Raw genomic sequence first — 14,372 nt, forward strand, 5'->3', positions numbered from 1 at the left:
TCTCTGATTTCTAATGAGAGACTCCATTCCTCGATAGAATCAAGAATTTCGCGAGATCGAGAGAGGAATTCGTCATCACGTTGTGGTGTACGTAAATTCACAGAGACAAGAGTACCTCGGGCACTTCGCCAGTGTTGGAAAACCGCGTTTGGTGCTCGCTGAATATAACGATCGAGCACGATAATCGTTGCATTAGATTGCATGCGGCCTGTCTCCGAGAGAGCTTTCAGATCCATAGATAGTGTCCCACACAACTTTACTCCGAAATCCCGTTAGTCGTGTATCCATTTTAGAGATTATATTCGTCGCTTCTTGTAGCACAGCGAAATTCACGCAAAACTATCGAGTTGGTACGTCTCTTAATATATGATTTCACGGGATTAAAAATAAAATAACAAATAACTACATCATAATCATGATTATCAATCATTTATATAAACAACATTTTGCTTCTTAATAAAATGTGATAAATAAATAAAACTTTTATTTTTTATGGAGCATTATAGATCGATATTATCATAAAGTTTTTCATAATTATAACTAGATGTCAACGTTTTTAAATAAATATAATAAAATAAATAGATATTAAAATTTAATATTTTTTTATCTCGATTAGAATCTAATTTCATATTTAACTCAGCAATCCATTTCAATCTAACCTAGTTTAAATGTTGTACTAGTAATTATCGAATGAAAAAATCGTTCGTTGACAAAAAGTTTTATAAAAAAGTAATTTTAGAGAACTGCATTGTCCCGCATTGTTAAACATTCGTTTTTGTTAAACTCATACAAAAACCTGGAAAAAAATATTAACGCAGGGACGAAGTAAAGGTCATTAAGAGGAAAGCGAAACACAATCCGCACGGACGGATACGGTTGAGCAAGCGGCACTTTATAAACGCGCTGAAAAGTCCAAGTTTCTACATGCGGGTGCTGTTTAACAAGTTTGGTCTCAAGCCGCTGTGCATACAAAGACACACGAGTAAGCGAAATACACGAGATCGCGCGTGCGAACGAATCTGCGACGATTCTTGTTTGATTCTCGTTTCTCGTACGAAACTTTCGTACGAGCCCGTCGTTGGTCGACGACGAGTACTCTAGGAAAGCGAAGAAAGTGTTCGATCCACCGGGAGGAAATCACCACACTCGGCAGGCATTCCGAGGATTTCGTGCGAAGGGTAGTTTCCCCTCTGGACGCAAACCGTGAAAGCATATAGAAGCCACCGACGAAGGACAGGCATGAGAAAAAGTGACGACGGGGTCTCGCAAGGGAGGCGCTGCTGATACGTGAATATATACGTACGGAAATGGATTCACGACCGGCGCCTTGAGACGTGGCGGGATCCTGGCGATGCCAGTTGGCTAAGAAATCCTTGACGTGAGGTCGAGTGGCGTCCACGATGCGAAAGCCCGTGATGTTGATGGCGCCATATTCTATCACTTCGCTCTCCCATCGGTCGTCCATTATCTGATTACAGCAAAATATAAATATAATACAGGAGGATTGATACACGAAGGGAATACAAGGGATCTACGAGATATACAAAGCTATTCTTGTTCATTTGCGTGATAAAGGTTGCTAGTCTTACAGCTCCCATTTTAGTTTTCGGCATTCTAAAGGGACAGTCTATAGTTTCGTGAAAAGCGTCCGCCTACCAACGAAGTTCTTGATCTTTCGTCGCGTCTTTAAAGTCGACTCGAGAACGGGCACTTGAGTCATTGTAATATTATTACGGCGCGTTATTACCGCGTTTCCTTTGTTCCCTTATGAAAAACGTAAGTAGGACTGACGTCTCGATTTCAACTTAGACCCGCTGTATTTAATTACTTGAGCTCGAATGCAGGTAGCATTCTAATTTTATGCTGATATTGCGTTGTTACTGCGTATTATACGCGGCAAAATCTCGGAACTGTGAAAAGCTCGTCATTTGTATTAATGTACAGCAGTTTTTTCGAACGAGATGAGAAAACGAGGGAAGCAAGAGGAGCGGAAATTGATACGTCTGCGCATCCCACGAAGCGTAAACGCTTGCAAAACGATAAATCCAATTAAAATTGCGATTACTTATTTTCGCGATTGTTAAACTAACGAGCAAAATATAGAGAACAGATTGGCTGCGTTTAGCAGAGAAAATAGATCAGTGAGCGCTCAATGATTCTTTAATATGATTGATTCCTATACTTACAATTAAATCTAGCGAAGAACAAAAGGCAAGAATCAATTATATTAAAGAATCACTAAGTGCTCATCAGTTTTCTCCTGAGGTTGAGTGCCGGAAAATAACGGCGATACTGAAAGAAACGCTTTGAAACGGCATAATAATGACTTTGTTTAAAATTAAATTAATAATATTGAACTAATAATAGTTGGTTTCTAATTGCAATGTGTTATTATTAGATTTTGTATCTCGTATAGCTCGCGGCTGATTTGTTCACTATTTTACTACTGCACAGCCATTCTACCATCATCCATCAACCGGTTGGAGATAATACATGGACGGTGTTAACGTTGTATGCGTGTTTAACTTCGTCGCAAACGAGTTCGCCACGTTACCAGTTTAATTTGCTGGTCTGATATCATCCCATCCGCCATTGCAGCGTTGACTTTTGAACTTTTACATTTGCGGTCAGAGAGCGGATAAAGTTTTGTAATATCCGACATTGCTAGTTGTTCAACAACTATTAGGCTCGTATTTATATTCGTATTTCTACTGAGGAACTTAGTTAAAGAGGCCGGAATGTTTAGTAGATTTATAAATATGGCGATGGAAATTGGTGTGAAGAATGAAATTGTCTAAGGTGTTCTCTCTCTCACTCCCTAATTAAACGTTGGTAATTGTTCTCTTCGGTCGTTGAATTCTCAAGTCGATGATTAGTGGAAGAGAGATAGAAGTAAGAGGTAAAAGGAAACGAATTGCAGAAAGCGAGGAAAATGTGCGAATCGACACGTCTGCGCAACCGTTTCGAGAATGACGCGATAAATGACAATGGCATGCTTCGTAGAGAGGGAACTAGATGTACATGCAGGTATGTACAACTATCTTCGCCGGAGTGTAATGCTGCCTGCTCTTCCGCAGCAACTCGCTGGAAGCCGCTAAACACAAGCAAACTATCCTCTAAATTCTAAAGTACGGCGGAGACATCACCAGCGAAGATCTTGCCCCCACGACGGAACGTTTCGTGTCAGTTTGAGCGACGGTTCTCGCTTGTTTCGAAAATTTCACTATGCTGCGAATTAATCCCACCATCCTGTTATAACGCAGATGGTGTACAAGTGAGAGCACTTTCGCGCAGTAAAGCGAAAGTCACTGTTTTGCATACGGAATTTTCTGGCTGAAGAAGCTTAGGAATGAAAGTCACCGATATTTAAAGGAAAGAAATTCTCAAGTAATTGCAAAATAATAAGTTCTATTTATTTTCGGCTGAATATCAATTTTATAGATAATGTTAGCTAAAATAGTTTATTTTTTATTATTAAAATAAATAGTTTAAATTTTAATTTCAATCATATTGAAGATAAAAATGTAATTTTTACTTTTATATATAGTTTAATGATAACACTATTTTGGAACACACGAGTGTGAATAATCGCTATATTTTTGCGGTATACGAATCCGTCGTCCAAAGGGGAGTGCAATCTTTTTTACGGCTGTTCGGAGATTTTATTTCTATATTTTCTTATGTACTTTTTTTTTATAAAAATTGAAAAATATCATAATAATAGCGCCACAAGAAAAAACTGGTACATTGAAGTGAAGTCAATAAAATTTTTATTCACATCGTTACGAAATCGCTGTCAGTTATGCTTCAATCACGTAAAAACTAGTTCAGAGAATTGGATCAACAACTCTGAATTAGTTTTTAAATGAATGAAGCGTAACTGACAGCGATTTCGTAACGATGTGAATAAGGATTTTATTCTTTATTTCAATGTATCAATCAATATATCAGTGTAACGTCACTATTACAAGCATTTTTGGCTTTTATAAAAAGAAATATGTAAAAACATGTTGATGCAAAACGATTCTCAAACAATCGCGAAAATTAAGTGAAAGTTGTACTTTCTTTTGATTACATAACGTCATCATTTTGAGAAAAATGATATCAAAGAGATAAAAAACATTTATTTTGAAGTTTTGTAAATATAATATAGGATAATTACAGTATAGGATAATTAATCTTAAATTACACACACATTGAAGATTATAATTTTTCAATTGTATTGTGTTTTGTATTTTATATTATTTTTTTATTTAAACGAACAGATTATATAATGTAAGTAAAAAAGCACTTACTTTTCATAATGCAGTATTGATGGAATAAAATGTTTTTTTTAATATTTATATTATATGTGAAAAGAGCTATTTTTAAATTACTATATCTCGAAAACAAAAATCATGCTGAAACGAAACGAAATGCATTTTGAAGTTAAAAGTTGGTACTTTTACGTGGCGTTAACGAAATTAAAAAAAAATTTGCTGTTGGTGCTGCAATGTCATGCAAACATTTAAAATTATCGTTTTTTTTTATCTCTTTGACGCTTTTTTCTCAAAATTGTGTGATGTGATAGCCAAATTTGGACAAAGGATTCGTATTCAGTAAGCAAAAATACATCGGAAACGGCTATTCACATTCGTATTACAAAAACAATTTTATCGGACAATGTTGTTGTTCATCTAAAGAATTAACACAGCATTTTGAAAAGACATTCCAAGCGAGCAATTTGTGGAGAAAATATTTATTGGATATTGCGACTTGAGAAGGAAAATTAACTACGAGATAGAAAGAAAGCGATACTTGGTATCGCTAAATGAATTGAATATGAACGATTGACTTAATTAAGTTTTATGTTGCTCGACTCACCAAGCCACTCAGCAGATAATGATATGTCCTCTTTCCCAAGGCTACGTCTCTCACATGACTCACAACGATATCCTTCGCCATGTCCGTTGGACAGTCGAGAACGACGTATTTGTTACTCCATCTGTAATATTTTAATGACATTTACTGGGATTAGTTGTCCACGCGGGAGAAAGGACTCGCCACGTTTCCCATCGGAAGAGTGACATAAGTCTCGCACGCTGGTTCGCCGCAATTCGCGTGCTGTGTTAACGCGTGGCTTTGTCGCATTTGATCGATGCACCGCGGAGTTTCCACGCTCATTTCGTTTGTAATAATTGGATATTGTATGGCAATTTGCAATAACGTCGTTGTTTTCGGTAACTACCACGCCCGGCCAATTCAAACCACCGCGATGGCAATTACTCGCTGTTGTTGATTACTTGCGTCGCGCAAATGCGTAGCCACTGGTGAATTGCAATGCAAGCATGCCAACTTGTGCTACGACTAGCCTTATCCATCACGCCGTTGGTGAGCCATTTTACAAGAAAATAACAATCGTACTAAACAATCAACGAGCACAGAAACAGGGTACAGTATTTCAACAGCTGCATTTCCTTCTATTGAAGATAAAAAAATTTTAAATACAACATGTATTTTAATCGAGAGAAAAATAGTTAATAAAAGTTAACGATGTCGGAGTGCAGTGTTTAGACATTTATCGTTAAATTTTTACATAAATATCGCAATTGTAAATTTTTCAATCATGGCTCTTGATCCTTTTCGGTACGAAAAATATAGAAAATTTAAATTAAAAAAATCTAAAGAGAACGTAGAAAATAGATCTAGACTTTTAAATTTTTAGATCTTTAGATTTTTCAATTTAATATTTTCTATATTTGTACTAAAGAGGACTAAAAACGTAGTTGAAATGTTTGTGATTGCGACTCCGATACTTGTATAACATTTTAACAATAAATGTTTAAATATTACGCTTCAATATCCGCGTTGGCTTCCATTGACTATTTTTATCTCTTTTTTTATTGCTTCACCTTTACAGCCTTTTTTATTTTTATTTTTATTAATATTTTAATTGAATATAGGCAAAATTGGTTTTAATATTATAGATATTATAACATCACGCATTATTGTAAATGCTCTCAAAGCTTTATTTTTTTATGTATTGAATATGCTTGCAAATATAAGATGATAATAAACTGTGGAATTAACTAATTTTTAAACTTATATATTTTCTTATATAATATCTCGGAATAAATTTCATTAAAATATATGGAACATGCTATAAATAATAAAAAAATAAACTTAATATTCACATTTATCAATATCAAGTGTGAATACTAAGCACTTCTATGTTGTTTGCAGCAAAAGATGTCGTGCTTTTTATTTATGTGTGTCATATGCTTCAATGAAAAAGACTCACCGATTAAGCTCCTCCAAGCTACGTAGGAAATCGATCGCCTCTGACACGTTCTGTATTCTCTTGACGGTTTCGACTTGAAAGGAGTCATTGCCTGGTTTCAACCCCTGATAAATCTGCTGCAGCCTGAGTAGTCCTGAAACCCACGGGCGTTTAATTAAATTATAGGAAACGCTTATATGCGCTATATGGGTTCGACATAGGCTCGAGTTACCACTTGTCGTTGTGTGTGTCTTCCGAAAATTACATACGCACGATTGCACGTTACATAGACCATGTCGTAATTCATTGGCAGCCTCTGTTCAGTCTGCGGTTTCTCGCGCAGTGTGAAATATCGCCTGTCTACGGGCAATGCCTCTAAGTTATAGAGAGTGTCGTAGATTGTTCGATTTGACCCGCCTCATATTTTTGGCAACGACAAAATTTAATCGCGTCATAATGCATCGTTGCAGTTGCGGTATATATACATATGTATGTGAATCGATATTATCATGATGCCACAATTGTAATACATTCTTGCAGTTGTTTTTTATAGATATTTCTCTACGTAGCATTATATATTTTGTTTTAAATTTTAATAGTATATAAAAAAATGAGAAAAATGAAAAGATCATATTTACATAAAAGATTTAATAATAATCCATTATTTTTTATGAGACGCAATGCTTAAAATATCAGTTTTTTTAAATAGACGCGATATTTTTCTCTTTTCTATAATTTGCCTGTCTTAATTTCTTTTATCGATTAAATCTTCATAGCACTTAAGAAATGAATTACATTGAAAATGAAGGAAAGTAGTCATTTGAAATATAAAATATTCATACATTTTATGTGTATGTGATAGATCGAAATGAATTGAATTTCTGATATTCACATAAATTCGCGGATCAGTATATTCCTCTACCAATTCAAATATCCACGCATTTCCAAATATATAATCATACAAATACACATATATTACGTATCTGTAGTTTCAGGCAAATACACTATTCGAATTATATGCAGTATGTTATCGGGAGATACGATCAAATACCAGTATGTGCTCATGCGCGCGTGTACGAGGCGTAACGAGAGCGAACCCGAGGCAGGGGTAGATTCTGATCGGACGTCTCGTAAATTTGTGGAGGAATCTATGACATTACAAAGTAGAGAAGCGCTATTTAATCACGCTCATTGCACCGCGAGGTCGCTCCAATACCTTAAGCGCCTGCTGTGCACATTTCGGGTCATTCGCCCCAGCATAACAACGCACTTGACCTCCCCCGAACTCGTCGTTACTTTTACGATCGCGGCCAGCCGGCGTAAGTTACGGCGGCGTATTGCACAACGCAGACGTGCGGTGAGTTACGGCGTAAGGAATTTTTGCTGGCGGTTCCACATCGCGGTCGCGCGATGAAAACATCACCCGGAAAAAAAATTGGCAAGACGCGGAACGGTGCTTCCGAACATCGTGGCGTTGCAAGAAGAAACTCGAAAGAGGGGAGGATTTTCAGATGAGAGAGAAATATGAAGGCCTGGTTATTATTATTTCCCTTCGTTAAAATATATTTCGCGAAGAGTGATGTTTGCTCTGAGAAAGAAATAATCGAAATGGAAATATATTATTTTTTCTAAATCTAAACTCGTAAAAATATAATACAAGAATGATAAAATAAATAAGGTTCTAAAAATAAAATCAAAATGAAAGATTAATAAAACCCTACGCAGATGTATACACTGAACAAAACTTACTAAATCTTAATACATATTTCTTTGAATTAATATTAAATAAGCATTTATTTACAGTAAATATTTACTGGATATAAAAAATGCTAGTTAAATTAAATTTTATATCAAATAAATATGTTTACATTTAAAAAATAAATATTTATTTAGATTATTCAAGTAAATATTTATTAAAGTATAATATTTTTTTAGCGCAAATACACAAATAAATGTATTGCTAAATTACGTAAAGTCAAAAATTGCAAACGTTTCGGTCCTCTCAATGTAAACATACAAAAATTCTAAGCGTGTCTAAGATTGTAAATCGTTGAAAATCTTTATCATATTATTGAAGTTACGATTGAATATTAACAAAATTGCTTTAATTAAAGTCCGAAATTAATATAAAAATGCATTCTCATCCTGATATTTGGGGAAAAAAATCTTTATTGTATTATTGAAGTTGCGATTGAATAAATGTCACAACAATTCTTTTAACTAAAGTCCGAAAGTAATACAAAAATGTTTTCTCGTCCTGATATTTGGGGAAGAGAAAAATTTTTCTAAAAAAAATATATTCTTTAATTTTTGATACAAAAGGAAAAATGGGACAAAAGCTCTCAATTATCCATGTTTATATTTAAATCTCGTTGCATCTCTCGATATTTAAATAAAAGGATTTGTGTTTGTATAATAAAAAAAAAACATGATAGGAAAGAGGAAAGCATTAATACAGTTTAATGGGACGCCGGATGCAGGAAACATGGTGTTAGAACGCGAAACGTATCTGGTTCTATCGCTATATTTTTTCTGCCGTCAGGAACGAGAAAGATGACCAGGTTAACGAGCGCGAATCTGAAACTGTGCACATACATATATGTTCGTTCGAGCGTTGCAAAAGAGCTTGACATTTCGATGAGTGCTATTGGTTTCTCGCGAATGCCATTCTCACTTCAATTTTAACCCGCATTTTTCTTTCGACGATGACTCTGACACCAATGTCTAATTCGACAATCACTTCCACTGGCTGCGTTTCATCATTACTCAATAAGAAGAAGAAACTCGTAATTTAAAAAAAGAAAGAAAAGAAAGAAAAATTAATGAAAAAAATTTGTTTTTTTTTAATGAATCATTTATAAATTCAATATCATGCATATGAAAATGAAAGTATAAAAATGAAATTCGCCAAAATAATATTCTGAATTAAATAATGCTCTTAATTTACCGCTGATTTATGTCACGGTGAATTATTTTTCTTTAAACATTCCAACAAGAGATCCAAAACTCCGAAGCAAAACCGATCCCGCGATGTCAGAATTTGACTATATCAGATTAACATGACGAACTGTCACGATGCGTTTGCATCGTGTAGAGAAGCACGTAACGAAGTTTTTAATTACGAGTTTTACATTATCTCGTCAAATTTCAATATCAGATTTCTTTACATCTCAGAAAGCCGCGTCATGACAAACCTGCGACTCATCAAACGCACAATTTATCTGACGTATATCGGCAACACACATAAGCTCCCTCGTTATGGTTCCATGTACACGATCCCTTTAGTCATTACAGTTGAGTAGCAAGTACAAGAGATGTTGGAGTTGCCTTTGAAGCCTCGATGCTCGTTTGTAACGCATACGTGTGCACAATATCCATATCATCGAGGAATATGGATCTGCGTGTCGCATCGTACAGAGTAAATAATAATTTTGAAATTTCAGAGAACTCGTGTCGAGGCAAGGCTTTGATGTCATATGTTTCATTAGTGCAATTACAATTCCAACAAGCGTGTCTGTAAACACCTATATACTGTGAGCTTAGAGTTTGTGATGTATTAAGAATCTCATTTTATAATCATAAAGTAAAAAATGTAAGGGCGACGTAATTCCTGAGCCAAAATAATCATTTTATTGAAACGTTGTGTTTTGGATTACATGAACATTCAATAATGCAGATATTCGACTCATGCACAGTTTCTAGAGGATTAAATATATACGCGCGAATGAATTGCATTAAGTAAAATCGTAACTTAAATTTTAGTTGTTTCTATTTAAGAATTTTCTCTCTCCTTCTCTCTGCTGAGAATAAATCTAGATTGTTATCTACAAGAAAAGAGAATTGAATATCTTGAATTTCTGTTGAATCGTCCACTATCCCAACAATTTATATGATTGCATTCTTTATTTCGTTTTTTTAAAGATATATTTCTATAAGAGAGAGGAGACATATATTATAATTTATAATATAATTTGCATTTTTGTGTGATAGAATACCTGACATTTATAGTTTTAATATCAGCTTAATCGTAAAACGCTTATCTCTACATTCATATGAAAAGAAATTGACTTGATATCACGGGTGCGCGTGAAGCCATGACAAGACACGTGATCCAATTGTGCCCGGTGACATTCAATATATTCCGAATCACGAAGCGACCTGCCGACTTCCGTGTCCCATTTGCAGCTACGAACCGACTAATTATCGACGCGTTGTCGATGTCGATCGGCAGGTACAGAAAGCTAAGAGAGAACGGACCTGCATGCCGGTGTCACGGCTGCAATATTTGCGAGTGGTACGCGAACAATTCTCTCCTTTTTCTCTTTTTTTCTCTCTCTATGACTAGGAGATAATTTGAAAATATCCTCCCTTAGTAGTGCCTTATTACAGAATGTTTTATTACATTTCATAAATTTTACTACTCCAAATAAATAAATTGTATATTCTGTGTACTTATATCAGTTAAAATATTGTGTTTATTACAAATTCTAATATTAGATTAAAAATGATTTCTTAACATTCTTTTTTAATTGGTTTCTTAACATTATTTTCTTTTCAATTTATTATTATATTTATTTTGTAGACTCTGATGCACTTGTTTGTTTAAATCAATTTCTTGGGCAACTCGCCAGTTTACTTGGAAACTAAGAATTAATTGCAAAACACGATCTCCATGAAAGTTCGTCCGAACTGTAGTTTTATAAATTTAGTATGTTTGACTTCAGAGCATTTAATAGTCTTCATTAAATTTGAATCTCCTAACATTTACTAATAACAATACCAAAATAATACCAAAATAATAACAATGTTTATTATGAAAGTACGGACATTATCTATTTTCACTTGTCAGATAGACAAATGAAGTTTAACAGAGAGGAAAATTGAAATGCACTCACTAATCAGCGCTGGCTTAACATGTACGCTTAAATCAGACCAAGCCGATTAAAATTTGAAATTTCTCTTCATTCTATTATTGAAATGGCCAATTAGAAGGAATGGATTGAATTACGAAGCAAATTAAATTTAGGAATACATTATGACATCGAAAAAAGTTAATCCAAACGTTATTTACACAAAATACAAAAATATTTATATCTTTATTATTAAATATATTTTATTTAAAAATAAAAAAAAGTGAAATGGGTTTCACAATTTTGAATCAACATCGCTTAACATTCCTGTTTATTCTTGTCAGGATTGGATAGTAACTAGTTAAAACATTAAAAAACATTTAAAAAAAAGTTAAAAAATTAATAACTTTTAACTTAACTTAGTTAATTTTAAATGAATTTTAACTTAACTAAGTTACTTTTAAACGTTAACTTTTTAACTTTTTTTAAATTAAACAATTTTTTTATCTCTTTTAAATATTTTAGAAAAATAATAAGATATAATAAGACTAAGGGCTAATCTGTTCATATTTTAAGATCTTAAGTAATTTCCATCTTAAGTAGTTTCTTAAGATGCTAATACAGCCTTCTGATTGGTTTATGCGGTTATGCCTTATGCCATAAGCTTTAGTCCGGATCTATAATAGATATTTTAAGCTTTAAGTCATAAGACATTGACCAATTATAGTCAAATATTCTTCTCGCATTCGATTGTAATTGGTCAATTTCTTATGGCTTAAGACTTATTAAAAAATAATCACTGATCTTGTATCTTCTTTACGACTGTTTTTTAAAGTTATATAACTTTATATTTTTAAAGTTATATAACTTATATAGTTATATCGTTATGTGTTATATATTTATATCACATATGAATAAAAAAATTAAAAATTTAATTTACTTAATAATCTACATTGTAGTTATTTAATCTCACTTTAAGAAAAATTGGGACATTTTGATCTAAAAAATAATTTTTTTCAAAATTAACTTTTTTTTAATTTAAGTTAATTCAATATTGACTTAATTTACGTTGATTTTTTATTTCTTCAACTTTTAATTTAACTTTATTAATTTTGTAAAGCCATTAACTTTAACTTTATTTAGTTAAAAAAAAACATTAACTTACCCAACCCTGATTCTTGTTTACCTCCATTAATTTCCATTAAACGTATTGTTTATTCTGAATTTACTGAATTTTAAAGTTTATCGACGCTCTCTTCCAGATCGAGATTTTAATACAAAGAAAAGCTTTCTCTTCGAAAAGATAACTGGTTAACGTTTTTCTGGGTATTAGATCGTTGTTGAAGGAGCTTGATCGAGGACTTTCTCCTTCGGAGCGTTCCTCTGAGACTGTTGTAACCAATAAATGCTTCAATAATCTTTTTATTCGATAACTATGTTCGCAGGCGTGATAACTCGATTCTGGCGCCTCGTATCTGTTGTTATGTGCTTAAGTGCGATGTTGCTGGGACAAACACACCGCCGTTCCCCTTCGTCTATTTCTCGTAACTTATTTTCGTCCGACTTACACTAAATAGAAGTCGAAACTGCTTCTGGAGCGAGATATTTCAAGGAGCAGTTCAGCAGCCCGCACTGCTGCATTGCTTCCCAACTTCGATGCAAGCTTCTTTTTGCGCGGTCTTCGGTCCCGTTCTTCGCAATTAGCGCCATTCTCATCGCATCAACTGCGATTGCAATCTCATTCTTATATGCGAAAAAACTGCCAATGAAATTATGGACTTTTTTTTTGGTTCTATACAATAAAATACAATATTAGTGTCATAAAATATATCGCAAATAAATTAACCGTTTCTTGTAATCATTAAATCTTTTTCTTCGAAACACAGTCAGTATTATTTTATTGCGAGAATTAGCGATATATATAATAGAACGATACACCTCGATTCCCATTCCATACACCTCGAAACATACTGAGTTAGACAAGTAGAATGTACTTTGAACATTTTAATATGTTCTAAATCTATTTTTAACAGAACGTAAAATAGTAGGAACATAAAATGTGGGAGAGATATTACCATGCTAATATCTTTGCATTGCGAAGTCGCATGTAACTCGACGACATCTACGTGCAGACGCGAACGCAACCATCCGCGACCGCATAGATGTCCCCCGGGCAGGCACGCGGGAGTTAGTCTGGTACGGTGTGCGAGCAATCCCGTCTGCATCCCTCGTACCAGCGGATGGCCAGCGGTTTCTCGTGTCGCGTACTTCCAGACGAAAATGCCGTCGAGACTGCCGGAAACTAACGTCGCGATGGCGAAACAAGCAACGCGCCATCCCCACGACGGGATCGACCGATGTCTGATTGTATCTATGTATGTACGACGGGCTGTGCTTAAAGCGGAAGATGTCTTGTTACGCGCGACGAAGGTGGAATAAAAGTCTCCCTACCGGGTGCCTTGCAAAATTTGCACCCTTCGTTACAGCTAATTTCTACCCTTACGACAGTTTTTGCAATTCAATATTCATAATTCAATATTCTGTTAATTAAAAATAAATATTCTATTAAAATTCAAATGAAAATTTCGTAAAAATAATTAATTGATTATTTATCTGTCATTATTCACTTGCATTCGCGAATAATTATTATGGACTGATATCATCGATTATGGAATACATATTACATTACATTGAATTTTCTTTTCTTTAATTTTGTTTATTATTCTATTTAATAAAAACTTTATAGAACACCCCATATGAAGCGTCACGAGGCATAGAAATATCACAATGCACCTACGTGGCTACATGCAACTCGATTCTATCGAACGATCCTTCGTGTGATCGTGAGTAAAATTTTAAACGAAAACCCGTCTTCCTAGTAGCTAGTGCATTTCAGGCTGTATCAGAAGTCTCTGGGGTATATAGGCTTTCCTGTATAGGAAGCTTAAAATACACCGACCGTCAATTAAACGTATGTAAGTCCTTGTGGAGTTGTTAAAATTTTGTGGCCATAGAATGACGAGCTTTTAAGTATCGATTCTAGTTAGCTATTTAGACAGTTATTTATTGATTTCTTAGTTCAAGGCGGTTTTTATAAAGGAAAACGAATTATCTATTTTTGCATATCTAATTATTAACAAACGCGAATAAAATATATAAGTAACACACTGTTTTATTGTGTGTGTGTGTGTGTGTGTGTGTGTGTGTGTGTGTGTGTGTGTGTGTGTGTGTGTGTGTGTGTGTGTGTGTGTGTGTGAGTGTTA

General features: G+C 34.2%; 1 protein-coding gene across 1 annotated transcript in view; it reads right to left on the reverse strand.

Moving 5' to 3' along the window:
- LOC108687709 (glutamate receptor 1) overlaps positions 1-14,372 on the reverse strand; it is a 224,458-nt gene that overhangs the window by 15,700 nt on the left and 194,386 nt on the right. The window contains exons 5-7 of the mRNA XM_018193628.1: positions 6,281-6,413; positions 4,864-4,984; positions 1,304-1,468 (exon numbers count right to left, since the gene is read on the reverse strand). Coding sequence (XP_018049117.1) covers positions 1,304-1,468; positions 4,864-4,984; positions 6,281-6,413 — 419 coding nt within the window. The remainder of the gene's footprint in view (positions 1-1,303; positions 1,469-4,863; positions 4,985-6,280; positions 6,414-14,372) is intronic.

Source organism: Atta colombica, unplaced genomic scaffold (genome assembly GCF_001594045.1).
Source record: "Atta colombica isolate Treedump-2 unplaced genomic scaffold, Acol1.0 scaffold210, whole genome shotgun sequence".
In the NCBI taxonomy this organism is placed as follows: domain Eukaryota; kingdom Metazoa; phylum Arthropoda; class Insecta; order Hymenoptera; family Formicidae; genus Atta; species Atta colombica.